At 39.1% G+C, this 21,185-nt stretch overlaps 2 protein-coding genes across 2 annotated transcripts in view; both read right to left on the reverse strand.

Annotated features, from left to right (window-relative positions):
- The window catches only part of LOC138027268 (uncharacterized), a 15,697-nt gene extending 14,125 nt beyond the window's left edge, over positions 1 to 1,572 (reverse strand). Inside the window, exon 1 of the mRNA XM_068874828.1 lies at positions 1,380 to 1,572. Within this exon, the coding sequence (XP_068730929.1) occupies positions 1,380 to 1,563 (184 nt within the window). The 5' untranslated portion in view covers positions 1,564 to 1,572. The remainder of the gene's footprint in view (positions 1 to 1,379) is intronic.
- A 7,476-nt stretch (positions 1,573 to 9,048) lies between these two features.
- Positions 9,049 to 21,185, reverse strand: LOC138027269 (uncharacterized). The gene is made up of 6 exons (XM_068874829.1): positions 20,979 to 21,185; positions 13,470 to 13,744; positions 12,642 to 12,756; positions 12,382 to 12,424; positions 11,212 to 11,338; positions 9,049 to 9,970 (listed from the first exon to the last, which is right to left on the reverse strand). Exons 1-6 carry the CDS (start codon positions 21,052 to 21,054, stop codon positions 9,443 to 9,445), a joined length of 1,164 nt encoding a protein of 387 aa, XP_068730930.1. The 5' UTR covers positions 21,055 to 21,185; the 3' UTR covers positions 9,049 to 9,442.

Below are 21,185 nucleotides of genomic sequence, written 5' to 3' on the forward strand. Positions count from 1 at the left end.
CGCATTTGCAGAGCGTGCAAGGCTATTGTTTTTGCCCACTAAAAATGCAAATTTCTCTTTCGGCGTTCTCTTTGCCGTCGCCGTTATCGTTGCAAAAGCACCCAAATTCACTAACTAGTCCGCTTGGTGGTCTAAGGATTTCTTAATCAGAGGTTAACAACTTTGGAAAGTTTTGGTCGCGAGAAATAGGAGAAACACATTTGAGCTTAATTACCCGCCGCGACCAAATCATTACTGAAAAAAAAAAAAGTAGTTTCTAAAGAAATTGTGGTACCGCGTGAGTGAAACATGTAAGCTTTTGTTTTATCAAACGACTTGATAAAGGTGGAATTACCACCGAGAAACATTTGGAAAGTTGACTTTTCGAGCGTTAACCAATCGTCAGAGCAAATGGAGGAATTGTGGGTGTTGTTGGTTTTTATGAGGATGTGGAGGAGCTTTGCCACTGGTGGAAATATGGTAACATGAATTTGTAAATAAAATAATCTTTCAACTGAAATCAATGAACGCCTCTCACGCCACTCATTTATTAACAAATTCATGTCACTATATTTCCATCAAAGACAAAACTCCTCAGCTCCACACCCTCATGAAAACCCTCAACACCCACAATTCCTCTGTTCGCTCTGACAAAGGGCTAACGCGCGAAACCTCAGCTTTCCAAATCTTTCACGGTGGTAATTCGACCTTTATCAACTCGTTTGAAAAACCAAAGTTTAACGAAAAAAAAAACAACCGAGGCGGAAACAAATTAACACACAACGTTTTTAAAAACATAAGCCCGAGGAACAAATGTTTCCCTACATGTTACAGCGCGCAAAACGTGGAATCACGCCAAAGTATTTCTGAAAAGAAGTGGAAACATTTCTGCTTCTCGCTCTCGTGAATTGACTTTTCTTTCGCAACAAATATTGCGCGTTGCCTGCAAACAACGAAACAATGTTTCTTCAACAGTTTCTTCGAAACAATATTTAATCCTCGTTGTTTTTTTCCCCTATGGTTTACCAGAAATTTAATACGCGTGGGTGTTTTATCCATGTCGATAACGCTCGTTTGCAGGAAGAATTGCTTCAATTGACGATGCAGAGGCGATATGGTGTATTGTTTACTAGGGAGCTGGATACTCCGTGTTCAAATCTCGCCCTTAAAAGGGGACATCCAGTGGGGTTTCTTAATTAACACTTGCAAGACCCCAAAAATGAGAGTGTCAGCTTTAACTTGTCAGATGATAAACTGAGCCATTTTATTTTAACTTTAACAACAATCATGATGGGATGGTAACTATGTGGATGTGAAAAACACCCTCAGTTATTCGCCAAAAAAGAAAAAAAAAAAAGGACAAAAGAAAAACGAGGATAAAAGAAAAGATATTAACTTACCAACCGCACGAATTCCTTCTCGTATCACAAAAAACAAAACGAAGTGGAGCAAATGGCATATCACATGCGATAACATGGTGAGTAAATGATTGACTTTAATTCCAGCGCGAAGAGTGACGATTGCTATTAGCTTTAACTGATCATGATCAGCGGAAATGTTTGCTAAAATCCCGGCCACAAGCATACGACCTGAGTAAATGGTTGCTTCGTCTATTGTCAACACAGTAACACATGCGCAAAGACTGTCAGGGAAAAACAATTCGTTTAATATTGATGATGATGGTCTCATTAACAAATTGGGAAACTTTAGTGCCACAGGCAGTTTTTTAACTCACTCAATTAGTTTAATTTCATGAAACTGAGAGAGAGAAATCAAGAAAAGGTTGACAATATTCGATAGGCAGTTTATAAAGATTCTTCCCAATTCCTTGGCAAAGTATCTAAAATTAGAAAGAGCGTCCCGGGCAAAGAACGGAAATGACATTTTTTTTTATGAGAACACCTGCTAAATTGTCTTCGACGTCTGAAGATTCACTCTTCCGTAGTAAATAATTAACGTGATGAAGTGTATTCTTTACTTGCCATTAACCTGAAGCACAATATTACTCTTTGAAATCAACTTTGCTACCCGCAGGTTTGTCCATTATCGCATGTCATACGTCAAAATTAAATTTAAGAACTCATTTTCGTCATGAAGAAAACATGGGTCCTCAAAGTCCCTTGAAACTAATTAACTTTTCTGGACTTATATTTATGAACAATGTGGCTTACAATATCTATTTTAAAGGTTATAAAATAGGCTTCTCAGTAAAAAAATATATTTAGCCTGAAAACCAAAGAACTTTCAGAAAAAATAACCGTTAGTACGCATGACGAGCTTTGCCCACGAAAAAAAATTATGCAAATTAGGCTAAGGGTAGATTGAATCTACCCATGGCTTATTATTAACTGTAACTGAAGATCTAAGGCAGTTAATGATAAGAATAAAGTCATTAATTAAAAAAAGGATGGATATTACAATTATTGTGGTGAGCTCGAGGAGACCCCAAGAAACCACCGGTCTTATAAGACGGGCCCCTCATATGCCTATCATTAATCTGAATAATCTCATGCAATGCTTGTTCGACACAACTACATTGTAGCTCAGTTTCTTTAAAAAAGAAACCCTAACATATTTTTCGTAAAGTCCAGATAACTAGATGAATTAATAATTCATCCAGGAAGAGAGTTCTAGATTTTTGGACCTTGAGAAAGAATTGCAAATTGTTTGATGTTAGCGCGACAAAAAGTGGCCGATAATTGTTGGCTATTCTAGTACCGTAATTGTGTACGTACCTGCTTTGTTTCAAATAAATTCAAAAACATCGAAGATAGTAACTGATTGTGATAATAAAACATGAACTTAGAAATTTGAAATGAATTTATTTGAAAAATGTCGATGATGCCTAGTTTCGCAAATATAGAGGCATAATGAGCTCGGTAAACTGAATTTGTTATTGATCGCACAGCACGCTTTTGCAAGTAGAATATTCTATTTAAATTGTAGACATATGTAGAAGACCAGGTGGAATTACAATAATTGATATAAGGATAAATAGTGAGCCTGAAATGGAACCTTGAGGGACACCACATTTAATAGTTTAGCTCCGTGAGTGGTCAAGATGAACCAAATCCCGCACTGTGATTCGATTTCTCGCTTGGTCCCGCAAGATCAAAGATAATTTGTTGGTATTTTATCCTATGTAATAAATCCTTTATTGACCAAGCTTGTTCGGTCAAGATGGCTGGATATCAGCCTCGTTCTTTTTTTGCGTGTTTATGGACCTCGACGCATAAAAAAGTCTTTCCTGTCATTCCCCTGCAAAGTAGTGTCTTTGTGGGTAGAGTCATCTCCGCGAATTATTTTTAGGGTTCACGGGGTAGTAGAATTGCGTAGATTTTATCCGGTGGACACAGTAGAACATGTAATTAACCTGCAATGGCGTCGGAAGTCATTGTAACGGGAATGGCGTTTTAGTGAATTTTTAAACAAAATATACCCTTATGGGGCTCAAGAATGGAAAGTCAATTGTATAAACAAGACAGGCGGTGAAAAAAAATATCTGGAATCTTAAAAGCGACGAGTAATGGACTTCGACAACAATTTGATCTCCGTATCAACTGAGTGACAGAGCTTTGCTTCTAAATTAATATTTTACCAACTGTTTTGTTTAATATGTACAACACTAAAACCAAATGGCAAATTTTGTATGGGCTTAACAAACATTGAGGGAATCGAACGCCTTGAATGCATCTGTACGTGTTTACTGAAGTCGCATCTCAGTTGTCTGGCTGTTTATAATTACATTTATTTTGTACTCAACTCTGCACAGTCTTCAGGTAAAACATGTTGGAAGTGTGACAGTGAAGATTTATTGGAAAGAAAGCTTGTTCTTGTTAGTCAAGAATTATTTTGAATGAGAGCTTGTAGTCCATGTTTTGCGTCGTTATTTAAGGAAAAGATTCTTCAGAAAAGGGTTTGATCCTGAATTTATTTTGTTGCGTATAGTTGATTTGACACGAATTGGGTTTCTTATTTTCACACACGCAATGAAATGGGAAGGTTTTTTTGCGTCTAATAGCAAATATTTTCTTTGTTTCAAGAAAATATTTCGCTGGAAAAGGTTTTTGTGACATTTTCGGCCTTTACTAATTCATCGTGTTGTGTAATATTCGAGTTTAACAAATTTGCACACGTGGGTTGAAATTGACAACCCGCGAGCAGTTTTCATAAATATGACAGGAAGTCGTGTTCTTTCTGGCAACTGATTAATAGGTAGCTGTAGTTTTTAACGTCAGAAAAAGATCTGTTTTGTAACTATGGTGTAAAACGAAGTTGTCTAATATGAAGCCAAAAATATTTCTTTAAGTTCCCGGTTAATTCAATTTAATGCTTCGACTAACCAGTGCGAAGATTGTTTACATTACTCATTAACACTAAGATTTTTCCGCAATATTATTATTATATGGCTTTAATCTAACCCAAAAACATTCAGATAGTAAAAAACTTCATATTTACTAACCTTTTCCTTCGCTTATGTATTTGTCAGCGTTGTAATTTGCGCTAATTCAGGTTGCCGTGTTCGCAAATATGTTTTTGCATCTCATTTATGTTTAGATTTTCAATTACAAACTCTGTTTTGATTAAAACAGACAAAGAAGGTTTCCTGACCCGACAAATGAAATGTAAATATTCAGCCAAATATCACAACAAAATCAAAAAACGAAAGACAGAAGTTTCTTGGCGAAAAACTACGTTGTTTTACTCTGCAAACGACGAACGATTAACATTCTTCCCTGTAGTTCATTCAATGTAAGCAAGGTGATCACGTTAACCTTTGTGGTCTCCTAGCATCGCGACTCCAAACCAACGATCGGCCGTTGACCGGAGCCTTCTCTCCAACCTTGAAACAAAATTCCTCTGGCACCCAGGGTATCTTTTAGCTTGCCTTTTACTGTTAACTGCCGGCTTTTACGGTACTTTTTGATGCAAAAATTGTCCTGGCATCAGATTAGACTGAAAAGAAGAGGAATTATGAAGCGGAAACAACATGTACGGTCCTTCCTTAGTGTGTAGAATAAACGTTTGCTTAGTGTACTGAAAGGCATGCATGACAGGCAGGAAAACGTCTTCTGAAAACGGGATAGGACATCAGGGGCGGTTTTTAAGGAAGGGTGGAGGGAGCTTTTACCCTGAGCAGTATTTAAAGAGCTTCTGTAACCAATCGACTTTCAAGTGGTGCAGTGTGCATCAGGCGGTTTTACTTAAAATAATCGTTAGTTCAGTTTCAGAGCTTTTCTTATTTCAAACACATTTTACCTTGATAGATATACATCACATTTTTCGAATAGAGGGCATGTTGCGGGGCGGGGAGAGGGAGGAGCGCTCTCGACGCAATTTTTGTTCTTCTCTCTTTGTGGAATTTGCGGATTCGCTCCTGGGACATACTCAACTTGACAACATGTGAACCAAAGGGCCACTGCTTGCACGACGTCTGGATGACCCCTCAAATGCTCAAATGATCTAAATGATCCCCTACTTGAAAATATTAACTGGAACACTGCAGTTTAACACCACCCAATTCAGTGCCTTCTATTTTTGTGTAACACAAACCACGGGAAACCCTAGAGCGTCTAGTTAAGTCAAGATGCATTCATGAGAGTTTCATTTGATGATCTAGCGCGATTTTCAAAGCGAAAAAAGACGGCTCGAAGCGGTTCGTGGCATCACAGGCGGACCACCCTACGTTGGTGTGGTTGTTGTTATCGATCGTAAGAAGAATAAATACAGAAGAAAATTACGGCGATTGCGATTTGCTCGGCAATAAAGTTTGAAAGCAAACAATTCAATGAAAGATGAAATAAAGTGTCAACTGAGTCCTGTGTTGTGTTTTTTTGGTCGTTCCGAGCTGTTTTAGGCGTTTTAGGCGTCTTCTCCGAATTTGACAATTGGTGGTTCGTTGAAAGTCTACTACTCTAAGTTTCTTAGAAGGAGTTAACTGTATGGGAGCAATCTCTTTCAAATGAGTTTTTCTTCTTCTTGCCGCAAGGCTTCGAGGAACTTAACCAAAACAATCAAGCCACAGGCTTGATTTTTTTTAAAATTTCCGTCTTGGATTTGCTTGCCTGGGTTTGGTGGGACAGACTGAATCTTGGTAGTCAGGTTCTCAAAATCGGCGTAACTGACAAAGGAGGATACTCAAAACCGGGGAAACAACGACACTACCAACCACGAGTGATTAAAAGAATGGCCTACAACAAGAAAGAAACATTCAAATCGCTAACTATGCGAAGTCAAATGTCAGCCAGACATACAGATATACTATTTACGAAAATTTAACAATCCACTATATGCAGAAGAGCTAGTGCTATAAATGTGTATCGGTAAAATAGCGCTCTCTCTTAAGCTTGAAGCTCTGGCTTGGTGTGCTTGGCTCACTGTCAGAAATATCATATTTGTCGTCGTCAATCTGTTACAAAAGAAACAAAAACAGTTGCCTAGGGCCTCCACAGACGAGGAGTCGATAACAAAGAATTATCGATGACAAAACATCGCGTGTGTGAATAGGCCATTTTCGAATTCTCACGGCTGGACTGGATCTAGCATGAAATGGAGGCTAAAGCGGGCAAATCTTTTCAAATGCAACTTAATTTGCCCGCCTTAGCCTCCATTTCATGCTAGATCCACTCCAACCGTTAGAATACTAAACTGGCCTTTAAGTTACCAACTACCAACAGCGAAAAATCAAGCCGCCGACACAAAGTAGTTTTCCTTTTGAAAAGGAAAACTACTTAAGCAAACGCGGCCTTTTTGTTATAGGCAACTCCCTTTCTCCCATTTGTGAGCACGTTATCTCTTACTTTGATCCATTTCGCAGCACCGCAAACGACTTTAAAGTCAGCGGTTCTTCATATTTCTTGTTATTGCTATTTTCCTTAAGGTCGATTGACCAGCCGTTTTGTGCGAACGCGTTCCTCCGCGCACACCACGGCTGGATCACTGGTACAGCCAATTGTATTTTCCCACCAATCAGAAAGTCGCCTGCCTGTCAAGCTGAATACCCCGACGGGTGCTACGTCACGGACAAACGATACGGACCAGTGATCCAGCCGTTCGTTGGAACGAGGATGTTAACCGCATTCCCAAAGCGGCTGGAATCAAGTCTATATTTTCCAAGATTACACCAAAACGTACTGGTTATCGACAATTAAACTTCTTGTATGTGGAAACGCATTTCCTGACAGTAACAGCTTTGAAATTTTCAGCTTGTTACTCAACGAAAAGATCCTTTGTGCACGTACAATTGCTTTTAAAAATAAGTAAACACACTAAGGAAATTTATAATTAGAGCAAAATGGACAACAATTTATGCATAAGCTGCCCCAAATACATTGTTTGAGAGGATGTATCACTTCTTCTACTTTTTCTTTTTAGTCTTTTATCTCTGTTTACGTCTTGCTATTTTTAATTCCTTTCTGTCCCTTTGAAATATCAACTAATGTATTATAAGGTGGAGGAGGAGCAAAGATGGCACAGTCGGTTAGTGCGCGGCCTTGGTGCAAGAGTTCCTGAGTTCGATTCCCGGATCTCGCATCCTTGTTTCGACTCCTTTCCTTTCCGTGTAGCTAGTAGCTCTAAATACCCGTAAAACGGAGCACTGAAGGAGAGGGGGGAGTAAAATGAGCACACCGTCGACCTCAGGTGTGTCGTGTCAGTAATTAAAAACTGTTACAAGTTATCGACGTTAAATAAGGTCTGCTTTACTTTACTTTACTTCAAGGTGAAATGCTCTGTATTTTAGTTTTGAAAGCCTGTATTAGTAAAGAAATTAAAAAAGAATTGTCGATTCAATTAAGTTGTCGACTTCATATAGTCGTCGTTAACAACTTGCCTCGTCTGTGGAGGCACAATAAAGGGGATAAAAATAAGAAAAAGATTTTTTTTACCAAAAAGGTTGGGGGAAATTGACATTGAAAATAATAAAAAAAAGAACAAGAAAAGAAGATATACCAGGATTGCGCAAGACCGAGATAGCTGCTTCGATTTACAACCAGAAGGTCATCGATTGATGCGTCATTCCAGTCGTCCCTAGCCCTGTTCGCACGCTCATCAGTTCGTATTAAATTAAGTTTATGCAACAGAGGGACCTGCCTCCAAACATGGAATGGCGCCTCTTCTGTCGCCAGTGTCGTTTGTCAACTGCCTTCAACGTGCGCTCTTCGCGATTACGAACCCCCAGCGAAGTTCACCATAAAGGAGTCTTCCTCGCGTAGCAGAATACAAAGAGACCCTGATAGTATTAGTCTGGTTGCCACGACGGCAGATGGCAAATCCCGAGAAAGCTACTAAATATTCTTCCACTGCTTATAATAAGAACCAAAGGAAATGGTGGTGCTGTTCACAATTCAACTTTTAATTACGACCCGGAAACAGTAATTACAAATACATTTATGATTATTCCAAAGTATCGAATATTAATTTGTCACTTCCGAACACTCCAGAGCCTAGGTAGTAGATCAATGTACTACTCATTTCTTACGTGGTAATCAACGCTGCATGATCTAAGTCGTCTTGTTCTTTAACTTATCTTTTAATCATTGTCTTGTTGCAGCAGTTAATTTCAAATTTGATTATTCCACTGAGTGTCAAATAGGAAACTTCACAGCCTCGGTTTCAAAGTGAGACTAAGTGTGACAGTTATATGATGGTCATAACCTGATCTAAACGCTCGGGGGCTTGGGAGAATTCGAGGCAGCTATGCAAACCCAAGACGCAGTCATGTCTTTATACTCATGCAAACACATCTATTGACCAATGAAAGCACGCGTACTATCTTAAGACGGCAACGCCACAAAAGTTGATTGGTTAAGAAAGGAAATTTCGTGCATTTCTTTGCAACGTGAAATCCCCAAATTGTAGGTTTTGACGACAAAGTGAGCATAAGACAATGAACCTTTCAGTTTTCTGTTTGCTTTTTTTTTTTTTTTAATTTTAAAACCGCTCATACCCATTTACTTACAGGATAGTTTGCCCGTATTTTTAAAGATGAACAAGACCGAATAATCGTGCGAAATACTTGAGACCGTAAGCAATAAGTTATAGTTTTGTTTTCGATGTCGTTGTCCTTGCTAAACTTCCTAATTTAAAATACAATATGTGGAACAGATGAGTATTAACCAAAGATACAGTCACCATGCAAAACCATTATTGTCAATTTTCCTATCCGAAATTTACTAACTTGTTCTTCAAAACTGACTCGTCCAGAAATAGCTTGGCCATTCTGAGAAAGTTCCTTTTTAAAACCAACTTTGTTTAACAGTTGTTCACTAACGACAATGTCTTCTTTTGTGTGTACTGAGAAACGTTTCGTTACTGTAAGGTTTTTGAAGGCTCTAGAGAGATTTCCGTTAAAAAAAATTTCGATCGCTGCCATTCGGTGCTGATAAGGTTAAGTCAGTTCTATCCTAGTAAATAGCACTGTCTAAAAATGATTACAGGGTCTAGCAGTCCTTGAAGAGACAACTTACTGCACCAAAATATATCCCATAGCTCTGATATGCTTGTCACCGTTGTCAACTCCGTGCCGGGCATTGTTTCCACACGAATTGTTGGTATCGTGAAGACCTCCAGTGCCAAAGCCGAGTCTTGAGTCACAAGAATCGCAGTTGTCCCCGTTGTTACGAACAACGCCAATTCTTGCTTTGGAGCTTCCAGTAAAGCTACACTGAACATTAAAACCCTCCATTAGGCAAGCACCAGTTTGTAAGGAGGCTTGTGGACCAATTAGCTTCTTCCATTCAGCCAGGCCAAGTGGTACGTTGCGATATTGCCCATCGGCAATCAGCGAATAGAGAGAATCAGCCCGTTTGTTAATGACGACGAAATTTGGGTATTGTGCGGCAGAGATCTTCATACCGACACAGATCTTATTGAAGGATGTGTTCCAGTAAGTTGGTAACTTTGTTTCTTTTGTGTCGAACCCAGTCTGTCCTCCAGGAAGGTTGTAGGATTCCTTGTTGCTCCAAAAACTCTTATTGTAGAGAAAGGTTTGCTGTAAAAAAACAAGGAAAGAAACTCTAACAAAAAGGATCAGACATTAAAGCTACGTTTTAGTAATCATGGTCGGTTGAAATGGCGTGTTTGGAGTACGGTAACTCTGGAGGGATCAGTTAATTCGGCGCTTCGCATAAGAAAGTGTTCAACGCACTTCTTTGCTTCCTGCATTAGTGACCAGCGACAACATTAGCTTTGACCGTTGTACCAGGAAGGACTTCCCACTAGAAATCATAATGGACAATAAGAATAAAAATAGCAATTGCAATACACTCATTACCATAATGATTATTTTCAGAGATGCCCCTAATTAGACGCACGTCCAATAGACTTTTTTCGCTTGTATATTTTGTTTTCCCAATACATATCATATGATAATACTCAGGCGGTTTGGTCCTTTGTTTTGTTCATTAAAAAGAGTGCATGCAAGCCATTGATGCATGAATATGTCTGCATGCACTCTCTGGCTAAATGCTATAAAATAGTTTTTGGTATTCATAATCCATCTTTCCCAGATTTCTTTGAGTTTGCCAAAAGTACTCGTACAAGAGCTAATCACGACTACGAACTTAACTGCAAAGCGCGGTTTGTAATTGTTACAAATATTCTTTCTTGTTCGCATTGTAAGGAAATGAAACGATTTGCCTAGACATATTGTACATGCCGAAACATTATCAGTTGTTGAATATTTATTGAATTATTAGCTAACGAATTTATTTAGTTATCAAAATTTTTGGTATGTTTTTTAGTTAGGGAAATTGTTTTTATACATGATTTACCTCATTTATGTTAATGGTTATGTTAATAGTTATGTTAATGGTTATGTTTATGTTATGTTTACGCAGCTGTCTGTTATTGTGGGTTACGGCGCTCGCCTTGAGATCCGGAGATCCTGAGTTCAAGACCCGTTCTGACCACTGGATGTACCTAACCAACTAGTTTTCCCCTCGAAAAAGCTATTGTTTCGTCCTGTCCGTTTCATTGGCCATTTGGAGTGGTCAATTAATTATGTATGCACTGTATCACAACAGGTATATAGTTCATATTCAGCGTAGTGAGTCCGACCTACTTAAAAAAACTTTAACGTCGATTGGAATTTAACTTCAATTCAAAGTTTCTACGATTCAGGCCTGCGCAGAGACAGCCAAAAATGCGCCGGAGTCCGCACGCTGGCATGTTAATAAAAGTGATCAGCGTTCCGTGGAACAAGGCAGGTTGGAGTAAGTCACAAAATAATACCTTGTTTCCATCAATCTTCATGACCGGTGTCCATCCTCCAGCTCCGCATCCGAAATCTCCCATTTGACACAAGACGGAAGTTAGTCCAGAGTCCAAGAGAAGTGTGGTAAGCACGCTTGTGTTCAATCTGTGTATTGGACAGTTTAGGATTTAACCATGCATCCAATAATCGCGTTTTGAAGGATTGGAAACGCTAATTTTGAAGCAAATATGTTGAGTTCGGAAGTGGAAATTGTAGTTACTCTCGCAAGGGTTTGGAATACCTTGAAAATCTCACACGAGGTTTCCGATGTTTCCAAGTTTGAACTTGGAGCATGGGCATGCAAATTTGTCGCCTTAACCGCTGGACCGCACCGCATTCTACGTGCGGCCATGTCCTAGTGTAGATCATTGTCGTCGGTCAAGCGGTGTGTGCAAAGTTGATTTCTGTTAGTCCTTTCGTGACAACCACCATTTTATTTAGTCAAAAAAGAAGAAAGATTACCATGAGGTAGCAGTTTCAAGTGAACTACATTGGGGTAAAAACTTCTCAGAATAGTAGAGACTAAACGAGCTGAGTTGTTTCAAAAATTCAATGAATGACTTCAATAATTGTGAATTGTTATGGCTTCCCTATTATTATCCAGAAAAAGGTTTTGTTTTGTATCAACAAGGCAACTGTAACCCGGAAAACGAAGCGGCGCTCGAGATATTTAAAAGAAAACTACGCGATTCTGCAATTCATTTATCGCTTGTTCAAACGCTTTCCGGCTTGCGAAAAATGTAAATAAATTTGGTTGTGAAAATGATTTTCAATGGTTTAAGCCTTTTTTCGTTTGAGAAGACGTTCCATTTTATTCCGAATTGAAGGAGGAAATCCCCAAAGTTTTTTGTTTATATTGTTTTCGATCGCGTTTAGTTATGAAAAACTTTCATCTGCGCTTGACTGCTGTTCTTTTACCATCATTCATTATGTTTTGTTTTGGTTTTTACGTTGTTTGCATTAAGAATAGCAAAACTATAGTCGATCATTTTTGTTCTGATTTGAGGGCCCTTGGTCAAGCGTGCTTGGTCGCCATAGTAACATAATTTAGGGACTTTATAAAACTGAACTGCTCTCGTCCAATGAAAATAGAGTAATTTTTACTTTAGTGTTAATCGCGTTTCGGGAAAAAAATGCTATTCACTTACTTCTCCTGCTTATCAGCTTCGAACAGGGCTTTGCATGAGGCAGCTGAAAGAGAAACAAAAATGATTGGTTCAACATCGATTTAACCAGTTTCTTTTCAAAATAAGAGAGGAAAAAACTAATGGTAATATACAACAGAAAAACTTGCCACTTGATCAACACTTTCAGCACCAAACATGCCATTCAGATGATCACAGGTACGGGCGCAAACTGCTTGGAAACCCCAGCACCTCGATCGACTTAAGTGACATCAAATACTGACCTATTTCGCAGTGATCTCCCGTGAAGCCAATCTTACAGTTGCAGCGGACAGTTTTCATTTTCAAGTCTGGTACACATGAACCTCCGTTTTGGCAAGGTGAAGAGGCACATTGGATCTGAAATTTTAAAAAAGATCGTCTTTTATACCCAAAATCGTTTAACTTCGACATAATGACCGAGTTTTGGTTATTCTTTCCGTTTTTCTTGAACTTGTTTGTATTCATTGTTTATACACATCGAGCAATCCTTTTACTCGTTGACATGCGCATGCCTTCTCCACGTTCTACGGGGTGATTCTTGAAGTACTTGTGTTGCTTTTACAAATTGTGTTTTAACGATTTCAAAGCAACGTTTATTTTCATTTTGAAAGAAACAATCTTCCATGTCAGGATACAGACAACTTTCTTCAGACGTAATTGTAAACAAATTATTAACCTTTACAGTGTAAGTTGAAGACAGGATAATTGTCTGACACTTTATAGAACCAACAAATGTTTTGGCCACCCGATCGGAAAAGGAACTTAAATTCCATATGCGAGATTTAAGCAATTGTCTCTTTAAAATAAGGATACAAATGTCACTTTGAATGAAGAGTGGGTTAATTAGAAACGAAAGGACGAAGTGATCGTCGCACATAACTGGACAATTTAAGCAATTGTCGTTTATAGACACCTGAAAGAGTCAGTTGGCTTCAACGGGATACGACCTCGTGACTTCTGCGATGCTGGTGCAATGCTCTAACAACTGAGCCATGAAGCCATTCAGTTTGGAGCACCTGCTCCCATCTGGGATAATTTCTTGCAACACTTTTCCCTTTCGTAAACCTCACCTGAACAGAGAAGTGGTGTGAAGTTGCGTTGATCCTAAATTCGTCGGGGTCTCTGTATCGATCAGAAGACAGCAACTCGCACCAGAGCTTGCCATCAGCTCCTCTTGATGCAGCCAGGTTGAAAGACAGGCAAGAGGGATGACTCAGACATTCAAAAGTGCAGTCAAAGACATCGGCAACCGTGTGTGTACCAACTCTTGACACATTCAGATAATGCGAGTCGTCTCTTACAAACACATCTTGTGGCACATGTGGGTGATACCATGTGTTTAATCCTGTACCACGTGATAGCAAGCAAATTACAAATATGGCGGATCACTCGGACGGCCCGGGCCCAGTTGGATGAAAGCGAGGTTAGTGAGGCTTTGCTTTATATTCTGTTTCGTCGTGTCTTCGAGTTGTTGTGTACCCAAATATAATCAGGAAGGACCGAAATCATTTATAGGCGAACATCGTGTCCTTGTTTGAGTTTCCATCCCTGCTTTTGATGAGAAAGAAGTGCATCCACGCAATTCAAGTTTGTTATAATTGTACGTTGGTTTTTTTGCCTTTGCCATAATTTTCCTCTATGAAGTAAGACGTATATACGCCTCTTTTAGGTGGATCCTTCATAAGATTTCATTTAGCAATGGTTTTTGTTCTACGAGACTTGAGATTTTCACCTTCAAACTGCTGAGTGATATTTTTCCTTCCAAGAAAGTAGTTCGTCTTATTAATATATAATATTATTATATACTAAAACAGTGGATCGCGTTGAACGCGCGCGCTGATTGGCTACTCAAACTCCGGATATCCTTTGCCACCGATACTGAGGTGAATAGTTTGCTAAATATTAGTTGCTTGGTGTTGATTCTCTCTGCAGTAATGTGAATGCAGCCTTTTGGCCTCGCGATTTTGCAGCAATTCAATTCTAACTAAACCGGTATGCATGTCGGTGGTAAAAGGGACTGATTCTACTTCCGAAACTTTGACCCGGGTCCGGGATATTTTTGTTCTTGAACGTCTGTTAGAGAGATAGCTGGCTTTTTAAAGGCATTGTTTGCCTTCTTCTTTTTTTTTTTTTTTTTTTTTTGAAGGCGTTTTTTTCTGTTTTTGCCTTAAGGGCCCACAGACGGATTTTTCGCGCGTTGCTAAGGAAGTGAAATGCTACTTCCGGTGTCTGACGTCATCATATCATGAGCTGACAAGAAAACCCATAGAAGAAAAAATCACCGCACTTACTGTTGTTTCCAATAAAAAGAAAACCATGCTTAGCTGGATGCAAAAACCAATACAAATTATCAAACCACTGATTAAATACCCAAATTGCGTAGCAAATACGGAGACAAATTTAGAGATTTCTCTTATTGGTCACGTGACCATGAGCGTGGCATGATGACATCATATTTAGGTCATTGGTTTTTAAAAGTTGGAAACTGACCAAAATAATGCCAAATTCTCTCATATTACTTAACCATTACATCCTTAGCAACGCACCTCAAAAAATACGTCAGTAGCCCCTTAATTTGTTTCACCCGTTCTTCTGACGCGTTCAGCGTGTTTTAGTTTGTGGCCGTGGTCAGCCTCTATCTTCATTTTGAACGTCTGGAGTTCGTTGTCTTCGGTGCTCTTCGCAAAGAAAACTGGCGTTCCTTGCGCTTTTTAGGGGGTGCAGGGATGGCGCAGTGGTGAGAGCACTCGCCTCCCACCAATGTGACCCGGGCTTGATTCCCAGACTCGGCGTCATATGTGGGTTGAGTTTGTTGGTTCTCTACTCTGCAATGAGAGGTTTTTCTCCAGGTACTCCGGTTTTCCCCTCTCCTCAAAAACCAACAGTTGATTTGATTTGTTGATTTCAGTTTACAGTAACCCCAATCAGTGCTCCAGCGCTAGAAGAATTAAACATATTCCTCGACCCTAAACAAAACAATAAACATTTCATTTATATATGACTCTCTAAGTTTCAAAGTGAAGCAGGAATCACCCGAAGCATTCCAGCCATCTTAACTCTTCACTAATTGTGCTTTGTTTTCAACCCCTTCAAGGATTCACTCTGTACTTTAGCCAGAATTAATTGAAGCTTTTCGTTGTTTTAATATTGCTGGCGATCGCTCCGGGAATATCGTCCTCTGTTTAATTTGTGTACGTGAAGCCATACGCAGGGATCAAGGGAAACGCTTGTCCTCGCTAACCTCGCTTTCAAGCAGCTCGGCCCGGGCTAACCGAGTGATCCGCCATATTTGCATTTTTGGGGCGACATTCATATTATTTGCATCTCAGGCACCAAATATACCTACTAGAAATACTGATATTTAAATTTTGCCAACCACAGAACAAAATAACCTTTATTTGGACAGCCGATAGATCTCTGGTTGGCACATTAATGACAATGGGCTACGTAACGGTGAGTATCGCTATACAATACAGTTTTTTTATTGGCTTAGTATAATCTAATAGATATGAATATATGATGTTACATATTTATGAACAGTGTATTGAAATAAAAAAGCTCTGAGGACAGTTTTGAACTCCTAGAAAAAAATATGAAATCGCCATGTAAGCTTGCTAATATTCTTATAAAAAACACGGGGGTTTGAGAAATTTTTGACTGTGTAAGCGAGAGAATTCCATGATTTGGACCATTAAAAAAATGGCTGAAAGAGCGCTGACTCGTTTTAGTAGGACACCTTGCGTGTTGAAGTATGTCATACGAGAGGGATCTGCTGTCGTTGTAAGTTCATCATTTTGCATGTCAGTGTGAGAAAGCAAACTTTCATCAGGGATAATAGGGCATGGCATTCTCAAAGCACAGTTTTCTATATCAAGACCCATATCTCTATGCGTCTTTTTTAATGTCTGTGAATTAGAACAGACGACGACCTTCTTTGTGGACATTTTGTGGGTTGTACTGTTCGGTTCCACAAAGATTCCGACGACGACGGCGCCCAGGATAGGGGGGGGGACCCATATAAAAAGGACTGGGGGTGCTCGTCGTACCTTTTAGGGGTTAAGAAACGGTCCAGATAAGAACGATAGCAACAACGGCAACGAACATGTTGGAATTCAATTGGAATACAAAAAGATGATAACTTTTCTATTGTCTGTACTTACTTCTGATTGGCTTAAACGGCAAAAGTTCACAAAACTTCATAAAGCAGTATTATATCTTTCCAACCATCTTCCATATAACAAAATCTGGTCTCAGATTGAATACCACAGAAATCGTATGTGGGGAACATGTAAAATTGTAAACGTTTCTTGGCTTTTGTTTTCAACTCTTTTGATTGGTCAAGCTCTTTTAACACAAAAAAACACCCTATCAAAATGGGCTGTAAATGAATTTCATTGCGTTAACGGCCTTCCTGTAGGTTTATGCATTCTTTGTGTAAAAATAATAACATTCCTATGCGGGGAAAGCACCGTTGCCGCATAAGAAAAGAAATTGCTATCCACCTTACACGGATCATTACTTAAAAAAAGCGGTTTTGGTACCTCTTAGGGTGTTCAGCCTCAAACGTTCCACAGCGGGAGCTTTAGCTGTACCTTTTAGCGTATTGACCCGAAAAGTTATGACAGGAGACAATTAACTAATTAATTAATATTGTCTAATTAAAACCCATAATTTGGAACTTTTATAGATCATGGTACCTCTTAGGGGTTCTTTTCAATATTTCCTACACGCACCCCCGTCCTTTTCATACGGCGCGCAAACGTGGAATCATAGTCCTCTACTAACTATGGTGGAATCAATTCTCGAGAGACACGCCAAAGTACTTCTGAGAAGAGAAGAATCGGAAACATTTCTGCTTCTCGATCTCGTGAATTGACTTTTCTTTCGGAACACATGTTGCGCGCCTCCCGCAAACAACGGACCCTCTTCAACGGTGCCTCCGAAGCAATATAATCCTCGTAGTTTTTTTCCCTATGGTTGCCCAGAAATTTAATATTAAGTCTTTTATATTAAAAACTGGACTCAAAAGATGAGAGGAGGATCTATATGTAAAAAAAGACAACATTATGCTAGTACGAAAATTACAAGATTAAAAAAATAATAAGCAAGGAAAGGCATCTGTTTATAAACAACTTTTTAAATCTCTAGCTCAGTTCTTATTCAAGGAAGCTCTTAATCGTGCCCTCTTTTTCTTATAATCCTTATCCGTTGTAGCGAGAGTAATTCTTGAAGAAGATCGTCTTTTGTAGCAGTTATTTTGTTGAACACCTTAAAGTCTTCGATTACAATCAATACCTTAAAATTGTCTTGGGTGGAATATCCATGTTGAAACGCTCGTTTGCAGAAAGAATTGCTTCATGTTTCACTTGACGATGCAGAGGCAATATGGCGTACACTAGGGAGCTGGATGTTCCGTGTTCAAATCGCGAGGCCCAACAAATGAAAGTGTCCGCTTAAACTTGTCAGTTGGTAAAGCCAATTTACTTCAACTTAAACAACAATCATGATCGAATGATAGCTATGTGGATGTGGAAAAAACGTTCAGTTATTCGCAAAAAATAAAAATAAAAAACAGGACAAGACGGAGAAAGGTGGATAAGGAAAAGACAACTTACCAACTGCACGAGGTCCTTCTCGTGTTGCAGAAAACAAAACGAAGTGGAGCAAATAGTATATCACAAGAAAACGCTCGAAGCGCGGCTCTGACTCCTCGGTTGGAGAGAAAATGGCCGACACAAACTATATATCAAGACTTGAAAGACTCAATTGACTCTCTGACCAAAGTAGTCACTGAAGGTTTTGCGACGATTCACTCTGACATGGATAAGCCCCGCAATGATTTTAAAGCTGATTTGGACGAAGTAAGGAGAAAAATTAGAGAACTTGAGTCAAGTTTAACTTATAACCAATGTCTGAAAAAGCCGTCAAAACACAGATCCGCTTCCATGCTGTACATCGGGTAGGGAAAAGAGTAGCGGGTGAAAATAGGCCTATAATTGCTCGTTTCGTAAGCCGAGAAGACAGAGATACGGTATGGTCCAAGAAAGGTAAGATGAAGCAGTCTTCTAGTTATTATATATTAATAACGATGCCTACAGAACAGAGGATTACGATCGAGCTATTCAGTTTGAAAGAAGAGCTTTAATCCTTATGACGAAAACAAGGGAAGAACAGGTAATCCAAAATGCAACAGTCAAAGGCCTTTACCTAATCATAAACAAAGAACGCTATAATCACAAAGCTATCCCTGAGTACCTAAAGTAAAACGCTTTTTACAAACTGCTAAACCCCTCCAAGGCACGAACCTCGGAACATTAGCTTAATTATGTCATATGCAAATTTTACGGCAAGAAGACCAACTCGCAATTGGTGTTGATGATAACGTTTTCCAACACTTTGGCCTGTTGGGAATGTGGTCTCATAAAACGGGATCTTAAACACCTTTACGTTTTTGTTTTGTTTTTATGTACTGTGCACGTCATCTCGAGTAGGTCCAAACCTTTATTTGTTTACTTTCTCCAAGAATTTTCTTTTTGTGCCTCAGGACTGCGAAATATTTTTTCACTGCTTTGGTTCGAGAGTCTGTATATTTTTTTGCTTGTTTACTGACTTTTGTGCCTCTGGCAATTGCTTTCCTACTGAACATTTAACACTTACTCAGTATTTAATGGGCAGTCGTTGCATTGCCTTGGCGCTAAGGCGTGAAGGAATAGTTTCACAAAACACCGCCACAAGATCAACATGGCTTTGCTTCTTTCAATGTCCGGGGACTAAGAGATAACGCAAAACGAATTGAAGGGAAATGTTCAACTGGCTTCTATCGAAAAAGTTTTCAATTTGCATGTTACAAGACGTTCACTGCACTGAAAACACTAACCACGCATGGTCTGCTGAGTGGGGCTACCAAACTATTTTTAGTACGCACGTAAGTAATAAAGCCGGAGTATGAATACTTTTTAATAATAACTTTAATTTACAAATTGAAAGAACTTTTGTTGACCCCTCAGGGCGCTTTATAATTTGCGACATAAAGGCCAATGACAAACGTTTAGCCTTGGCTAAAATTTATGCCCCAAATGATGACAACCTAGCTTTCTTTTTAGATTGTTTTGGACACCTTGATGACTTCAAATGCGACGACGTTATCATAGGAGATGATTTCAACCTTGTACTTGATCTAGAGAAGGATAAATCAGGTGGCTCCCTCAAAACGCACCAAAACTGTCGTAAAATCATCAAGGAGTTCTCTGAGAAACTTGATCTATAGTTGATATATGGAAAGCTTTGCACCCGGAAACTAGTAGGTACACGTGGAGACGACGCAGCCCTAAAGTACAGTGCAGGCTCGACTTTTTCTTGATTAGCCAAAGTGTTGCTAATATTACAGCCCTCTCTGATATCCATCCAGGATACAAATCAGATCACTCTATGATAATAGTGAGTAAGTATATATGGTTGCTTTGGCCTTTGTCAGCATCCTAACACATGCGCAAACGACTGTGTCAGGGAAAAACAATTTGTTTCATATTGATGATGATGGTCTCATTAAACAAAGTGAGAAACGTCAGTGCCACAGGCAGTTCATAACTCACTACATTAATTAAACTTCAGTTATCAAACTGAGAGAGAAATTGAAAAAGGTTTGGCGATATTCGATAGGGAGTTTACAAAGATGCTTCCCAATTCCTTGACAAAGCATGTGTAATATCGTATGTCATACGTCAAAAATAAACTTACTCATTAATTGGTGTTTGGGAGAATTGCCAACAACGCTCAAACTGAACTTGCATTTCCTCGTTTTGCAGATTGCAAAATTAGCAGCCAAATGATCCTCGCCGAAACAGAATTTCGCCTTTTGCCACTCAAAATAGCTTTAAAAAGGTTGTGATACCGTCAAATAAATGGCCTGCGAATACAACCGACTCACATCGCTCGGGCCGCTTGCACTTAGGCTATCAAATTAAGAGTTACCCCTTCTTGCATCAGTGCATTGGTATAATTGTTAAAATATTAATCAAGCAGTTAAGCCCTTGACTTTTTAAGCCTAATATTTTTGTTCCTTTTTATACTAACTACGCTATGTGCTACTCTTACAATCCGAAATAAAAGAAAGTTATGTATATGTACCTCTGTCTAAGGAATAATTTAATTGGGAAAAATTCTGAAGAATAGATTTTCCAAGCAATTTGACAACAGTGCGATAAAACATACATACATATTTAATTATCCTAGATCAAGCTATTGGGTTGGGTGGAACGCTCGTTTTTAGGAAGAATTGCTTCAATTGACGATGCAGAGGCGATATGGCGTATTGTTTGCTGGGGAGCTGGATACTCCGTGTTCAATTCCAACCCTAAATATGGGACATCCAGTGGGGTTTCTTTAACGCTTGCAAAACCCCACAAATGAAAGTGTCAGCTTTAAGTTGTCAGTCGGTGATAAAGCCACTTAAAACTTAAACAACAGTCATGGTGGAATGGTAGCTATGTGGATGTGAAAGAAACCCTCAGTTATTCGCAAAAAAAAAAAAAAAAAAAACAGGACAAGAGAAAAACTTGGATAAGGAAAAGATAACTTACCAACCGCACGAGTTCCTTCCCGTATCACAGAAAACAAAACGAAGTTGAGCAAATAGCATATGACACGCGAGATCATGGTGAGTAAATGACTGAATTTAATTCCAACGATGAAGAGTGACGATTGCTATTAGCTTTTACTGATCAGCGGAAATGTTTGCTGAAAACCTGGCCACAAGCATACGACCCTCACGGACATGAGTGAGTATA

This window comes from Montipora capricornis, chromosome 12 (genome assembly GCF_036669925.1).
Source record: "Montipora capricornis isolate CH-2021 chromosome 12, ASM3666992v2, whole genome shotgun sequence".
NCBI lineage: Eukaryota > Metazoa > Cnidaria > Anthozoa > Scleractinia > Acroporidae > Montipora > Montipora capricornis.

Coding starts and splice junctions, on each gene's coding strand:
- LOC138027269 (XM_068874829.1), bottom strand. CDS start 21,054: ATGATCTCGCGTGTCATATGCTATTTGCTCAACTTCGTTTTGTTTTCT. Junction 13,745..20,978: donor GGAAGGAACTCGTGCGGTTG/GTAAGTTATCTT, acceptor CACGTGGTACAG/GATTAAACACATGGTATCAC. Junction 12,425..12,641: donor GGGAGATCACTGCGAAATAG/GTCAGTATTTGA, acceptor TTTCTCTTTCAG/CTGCCTCATGCAAAGCCCTG.